We start from the raw sequence: 7,372 nt of genomic DNA, 5'->3' as shown, positions 1-7,372 counted from the left end.
CAACTACCTTTCTTCCTTATTAATTAAACATGTGAGTGTGGAGATTTGAACATCATCACTATGATGACGGGAACGGAAACTAAACGGATTTCATGGTTGACGCCTAACCGGCATGACCAGAATAGAAGTGACTCCCTTTCGGTTTGGCTTGGAGTTGGACTGATTTCCAGGATGATTCGGCCCTTCATTTGTTTGTGCCCAACAGATGCAGTCCTTTCAAAAGACTGTTCCACTGCCTTCGTATTCACAGTTTTCAAGGAATAGAATACGATATGTAAACCAGTTGAACTATGCTCGAGTGTACGAATAGATCTTGACTATTCAAACAAACTCTCCTATTATTAATGCATCAAAACATACCGTTTCTGATGATCCCCATAGATTGAAATCCAACATACATATTTACACATTATTAGAATACCTTATTACATACAACAGAGTCAATTTGGAGTCTCCTGCTTCTAATGAAATGCAGCTAGAGCTTTTATTTACAGCAACACCAAGATTCAGAAATCACTACTTGGACCTTGACACCCACCATGGAAACTCTAAACCTGAATAGTTAGGAACAAAACTTACAAGAAATTGAATCCCAAACTGTTTAGTTTAGAATTTCCCATTTGTAAATCTCATCCAATATTCTAAAAGGATCATACAGTACCTTCAGCAGGCACAGGCAGAGATGTATAGATCATCAGCTGCATCCTCTTGAAAATGAGTGGCTTCCAAATTGAGCCAAATTGGGGGAGGCCCAAAAATTGGTGCATTATCAATATCATTGATAGATGCTTTCAGAATCCTTTTCTCTTCGAGCTCAAATACATAAGTGTTATACCCAAGAGTGCATTTTGGTGTATGGGTAAAATATATGCAACTCCCTTTAACTCCTTCAAAATGTGGGGATGAAACTGAGAAACAACAATCATTTCCCAAAACAAAGGATTGATTCCCCAAACTTTTGACCTCCACCCATCTTCCCCACTCTTGATCCAACCTATGGAGTTTGAAATCGATTACTTTAGGAGGGGAATCTTCAATGAGATTATTCAACCAATGAATATGAAAGATATCTGCATTCCACAACGATGGCTCCTTATCCAGAAATCGATCAACAACATAGAGTTCACCGCCAGATTCAACCAAATGCTTCTGATTACCAAAACCACACAAGGGAGGAGAAAACTGTACCAGTTTCATCGATGAATCAATCCAGAAAACTGTTCCCCATCGATCAACAGCATAGAACTGCCCCTTGTACACAATTACATCGTCGTAGTGAAAATTACGGTCGTCAATCAGCGTCCATTTGTCGTCTCCATGTTTAGCAAACCCTAATTTTCCACCGGCGTAAACTGCTAAAATGGTGCAGTTCTTCACATCGATCCAGGGGGAATCAGGGAACATTACAACCTTAGTAATTCGTGGAACAAGAGCACCATTAGTATAACCAAGGGTATACGATTTAGCTACTTCGTAAATTCCAAAATCCAGTAAGTTCACTTCCTTCCGAAATAGCTCGTTGTTGTATTTAGCATAGCGTGTAGAAAGAGGATGCAGAAAACGCATTTTACCTAATTTTGTACTCTCGACCTTCGCTAACCAGCCCTCCGCAGCACAAGAAGAAGAAGAAGAAGAAGAAGAAGAAGAAGAAGAAGAAGAAGAAGAAGAAGCAGAATCGGAAGTTTGACGATGATGGAGGGGACTGAGGCGATAGATTATTCTTCGGATAAGGAAGGCATCTGTGAGATGATCAGCGGCGAAGACTGGAGAAGGGAGATCGAGAGGTAAAAGAGGAGAAATGGCGTTGAAAGGAGGAAGAGAAGCACGCCAAGATCGGCAGACGCTGCGAAATCGGAGGATGTCGATGTGGGTATCAAGGCGTTTACCGATGATTGGCCAAAGTTCAGGAGGAAGATCGGACCACCGTACACGACTGTCTTCCATGGCGGAGGCTTGACTTGAATCCGATTGCTCCAACACAAAGACGACGAGGAGAAGAGTATCAGTGGATTAACAAATATTAATATATATATATATATATATATATATATATATANTATATTTTAAAACAGAAACAATATTTTTATTGAAATAATGGATCAGTCTATTGCTTAGAGTAGAGATGATACAAAAATGAAAATTCAAATTTGTCAATAAAGACCAGAACCACAAGATTAAATAAAGATTTAAACAGATGAAGAAGCAATAAAAGCTTTCTAGTTGAGACAAATATCCTGAATCGAATAGTTAGCAAAATGTTTAGAATGAAAAATATCATGTTAAAGTGTTGACTTGACCAATCTCACAACGATCAAAACTACGCAATGACTTGTCTTGAAATATGCATTGATTCCTTTCAAAATCAAATTTCAAACTAATAAGATAGCAAATGGAAAGGGTTAAAATACCATTTTATGAAGTTTGTTCAATTTTAATCCTTATACTTTTAATAAATCTTAAATTTAGTCCCTCAAAATTAATTTTTACCGAAATTGATTAAATGATAATAAGAGTTATTTTAGATATAGAAAAATGAACTAAAATATTTACAAATATAACAAAATTTCACTGTCTATTTGCAAAAGACTACAAACTGTTCGTGTCTACCATGATAGACACGGATAGTAGTTTATTGCGATCTACTATTGTCTATCACATATAAATTGTGATAGTTATTATCTGTAAATATTTTCAGTAGTTTTGTCATTTAAAATAAATTTTTAATAATAATAATAATTTTCTTGCAGTAAATTAAAATATTTGAATAGGTTTTTAAAATTTATAGTAATTGATAATAAAAGGTTTTTTTTAAAAAAATCCAATAAACTAGCATTTGAGACGAAATTTAAGATTGATTGAAAATACAAGAATTAAAATCAAATAATTCAAAGTATTCGGACTAAAGTTGAAAGTATATGGACCAAAATGATATTTTAACCCATGAAAAATTATTCTCAAAGTTTAAATCAACGGTAATTGTCATGACTTTTCTTTCTAAAAGTTGGAGCTTTGATCCTTCGTTATTGTATTCAAATTAAAAAAATATAAATTTTTCTTTCTAAAATTTTTATTGATGGTGTGGTTAGCTAATATGGGAATGGTGTTGAAATAATTGAAGGTTTTTTTTTTTCATTTCTTTTTTTTATTGATGGTATACGTTTGGAGGATATTTCCATTTTCCACGTTCATTGATCTCACAACTTTTTGATGTACACCCTTATGGGAAAAAAAGTTTTAGATGAGATAATTTCTTGTACAATATTTTCCCTTTATTTTAGTGGTTTTCTTTGTTTATGTCTCGTGATGTAATTCTTTAATTTCTTTCCAAATATTTTCAGATTAATCATGCCATTAAATTTCATGTTTCCTTTCAAAAAAAAGAAGAAGAAAGAAACTTATTTCCTTACCATATTTATTCCATGGGGGTACTCAAGAGTATTTTATGATTTTTTAATTTAGTTATAATTTGGTATTGAGATCAATGTGTTACATAGTTTGATAAAAAAAAACAATTATTAATTATGTTTTTGTTGTGAAATTGAGAAGCACAATGGAGTACAACCAATATGGAGGAAAAAAATATGTAATAATAAATATAATATAATATAATAATAATAAAATAGAACTAAACTCATAAATAACTAAATTAAAAATAACTAAAATTATAATTTTATGGAAATAGGAATAATAGAAATAGAAAATAGGATTGTATGGAAATAAGAAATGTATGAAAATTTCTTTTTATTCTCATCAATGTGCATCATTTTAAGATCCACAAAATGCTACTATTTATCGGCAAGGTGACATGTAAGATATGGACTTACATGGACACTAAACATGAATTATTACAAGCTACATGGACAACATGAAAAATGACACATGACTTTTAGGGCACTAAGCATTGGGCATAGGCATCTATTTTTATGATATTTATAATACTCCCCTTTGGATGACCATATATACATATGAAATATATCTCGTTAAAACCTTACTAGGAAAAACCAATGGAAAGACACTAGTGAAAGGAAAAAAGTACACATTTCATATAATACATACTCTTAAAAGAATACAATATATTTACTCCCCTCACGAAAACATCACTTAAGATCTCTGAGTCGACGCATTCCAATATTGTGCACCATTTTTTCAAAAATTGCAGTTAGTAATACCTTTATAAATAAGTCTGTCAGGTTATCCCTCGAACAAATTTGTTAAACAGTGATGTCACCATTTTCTTCAAGATCACGAGTGTAGAAAAGCTTCGATGAAATATGCTTTGTTATATCTCCTTTAATATATCCTCTTTCGGATTGAGTTATGCAAGTTGTGTTATCTTTGTATTGTTGGAGCTAACAAGCAATCAACAAAAGAATTCAGGATTATTAAGCACTCTAATTCATCAATCTTAGCATCAAATTAAGCATGTTCATAGAATAACAAGAGGGTTTCTGAAATACCTTTGAAGAATTCCTTTAATCCACGAAATCAGCAACAATCTCCTCAGCTACAAGGTGTAGACCACCAAAAGATCTTCTCTACTATTCTCTAGGACCTTAGATTGAGTTGTGGGACTCAAAATGAGTTGAGATTGGAGGGAATTATGGAGATTGTTCTTAGTTCTTCACCTAGAGAATGAAGAACACTTATTCTCTCAAAACCAGAAAACGTAGCTGTATGGATCACTTCTCAGCTCAAATTTTCTGAGTTTTATTTAGCTTCTTCATGCAATCACATTGCATGTTTTGAAGACAACATCTACTATGTCAATTGAGTGGATTTCATGGTGTTAATCTAAGTGGGAAAATCCCACTTTTAGTGAGTTTTTCCAAAACCAAGTTTTCTATGATTAATTTTGAAATTCTTTTCAAAACTAAAACGAAAACTTCACCATAATTGTTTAATTAAACTAAAATTTCACTAATTTTACAAAAATTAATTCAATAATTAATTTTTCTAATTAATTCTTTAATAAATAATTAAATTAAACTATTTAATTAATTATTTTATTTTAATATAAAAGATTAAATTAATCAAACATCAATACCATAACCATGAATCCCTATTCATGAAATTAATATTTAAATCATATTTAAATATTATATGTGTTGGGGTTGATGCCCTAAATCTCGTATGATCCTATAGTTTGTAAACATTATATGAACAAACTCTTATGTGATTAACAATATGATATTTTATTCACTTTGTCTATAAAATATGTGGTATTTTAGTTGCATTAACCACAAACCAATAAACTAACATCCAAGATTATCTTTGTAATTTAAACATGTATGTGGGGACAGGCAAGTGGATCATATTTAAGTGATAACCTAAATGGTCTGTAGTAGATGGATAAAGCTAGGTACCTTATCCTAGTAACACTACGAGTATGACCCGCTTTGTAGGTGTTACAATTTTTGTAACAACAAATGATCTGATCTTGATCATTCATGTATTAGACATGCGAGCAAGGACATTTTATACAAAAGGAGTTTGTATAAGACCGGACCACGAAATGTTTAGTCTCATTATATAACACCGTTCATAATAGAGACTTACATTTCATCAGGATGCCATAGATAACATGACCTGAATCTTGAGTGAGTTGTGAACTCCTGCCCATGAGGATGGTTCTTTGATGTATGGGTGAGAGTGACCAGATCGCCGACTCAACAAGCCTACCATTTTGGAGATTCGTCTGATTGGGGAGCTGGGAACATAATTACACAAGATGGAATTCACTCATTCCCCGAAGAAGAATTAAGTAGATAAATTACTCCCCTAACGGCTGATTCTGGGTCTTCAACAATGTGGTGTCACACACTTTCTTGGCTCGAGAGGGGTTTAGTCATAGTAGGACTATGATCTGTTGTTCATTAGAGGAATCAGTGGTACTTAAGGAGTTAGATGTAACTATAGGGGCAAAATGGTAATTTGACCTAGCTGTACTTACGAGCAATTTGTAAAAGATCATCATACTGTTGATTGGTTATATCCAATGGACACACAAATATATCTGTAGTGCGAAGAGTGCAACTGTCGGTGTTTAGTGGAGTGCCCGACAGTTAACGGATGGTGGATAATGTAATTAAAGAATTTAATTAATTATTCATGTACTGTTTGAGCTTCAAACTACAAGTCCATAAGGTCCCATTGATAGCTCAAAAGGATTTAGTTGAGAATCAGTTTTTGGGTTAATTTGAATTGTACAAATTAATAGAGGGATTTAATTATACATGATATAATTAAATTGTTCAATTATATATGATATGATTGTCATAATGTATTTGATACATTTTAGTTTAATGGGAGAAAATAAATATTTGAATGAGATTCAAATATATTTTCTATAAATGTGATTCATAATTGTTAAATTTAATATAAATATGATTTATATTAAATACCATAAAATAGAGAAAAGAAACTATAGTTTATATTGTATGTGATACAATGTTAAAACTATAGATTATGTGTTATACTTGATATAACGTATAATTTAATATAAATATAATATGATAAGTTAGTTATCATATTTATTTATATTATTTTATTATTATTTGAATAATAACTTTCTCACCTTTTCTCTCCAACTACCTTAATGGGTGGTTTTAATTTTATGGCAAAAGAAATAAAAAAAAATTGTTTTTCTTCTTCCTTGGACGAGTTGTAATTTGTTGAATGATTGAGAAGTGTTCTATGTTCTTGATTTCTTGAGAGCTTTCTCAATCTTCTTCTTTCTCCACCCAAACTATTCCTCTTAACCAAAATAGTCAGAGCCCACCACTCCTAGGTTCTCACCTCGAGAATACCAAGGTCTCTTTGTGTTTGTGTCTGGTTTGTTTGGTACGAGAAAATCTTGAAGTATGTCTGTAAGAAGTTACTGGTTCGTGAATGTTCGAGGGAGGTTACGTGAAGGAAAAGGTCTTCAAAGGTAATGTATCTTGAAACCCTTTTTCTTGTAAAAAGCATGCTGTAGTTTATTTTGAATGCATATCTCTTGTATGTTTATTGTAAATTATGTTTTCAATAATTAATGAAATTTGGACGATCCGCTTCCGCTCAAGGATCTTCTCAGTCGAGTTTCTTCAATTGGTATCAAAGCCAGATTCGTTGGTTTCTGATTTCAAATTCCATTCTTTATTGAATTATTTAAGTATTGGTGGATTTTATAATTTGCATTGTGTTTATGAGATAAATGTTTATAGATGTGTTTTTTATGGATGTTTCGGGATCAAAATTTCTTTTTATGGCTTTCTGTTTAATTTAAAAAGTTGTATTGTAAGGGCCCCTGGGTTTTTGGGCAATATATTGCAATCGAGCCTGTAAATTTGTTTAGTTTTGAGTCGCTCGTGAAGCTTCAGAAGAAGGGTTGCAG

At 32.3% G+C, this 7,372-nt stretch overlaps 1 protein-coding gene across 1 annotated transcript; it reads right to left on the bottom strand.

Moving 5' to 3' along the window:
* Window positions 1–318: 318 nt before the first annotated feature.
* On the bottom strand, window positions 319–2,027 carry LOC120073218 (putative F-box protein At1g65770). Its single transcript, XM_039025933.1, has 2 exons — window positions 662–2,027; window positions 319–554 (listed from the first exon to the last, which is right to left on the bottom strand). The coding sequence occupies exon 1, from the start codon at window positions 1,942–1,944 to the stop codon at window positions 664–666; it is 1,281 nt and encodes a 426-aa protein (XP_038881861.1). The 5' UTR covers window positions 1,945–2,027; the 3' UTR covers window positions 319–554; window positions 662–663.
* Window positions 2,028–7,372: the final 5,345 nt, after the last annotated feature.

The sequence above is a fragment of the Benincasa hispida genome, chromosome 3, assembly GCF_009727055.1.
Source record: "Benincasa hispida cultivar B227 chromosome 3, ASM972705v1, whole genome shotgun sequence".
NCBI lineage: Eukaryota > Viridiplantae > Streptophyta > Magnoliopsida > Cucurbitales > Cucurbitaceae > Benincasa > Benincasa hispida.
The sequence above is the reverse complement of the archived record's forward strand: the minus strand, read 5'-3'. Positions and strand labels throughout refer to the sequence as shown.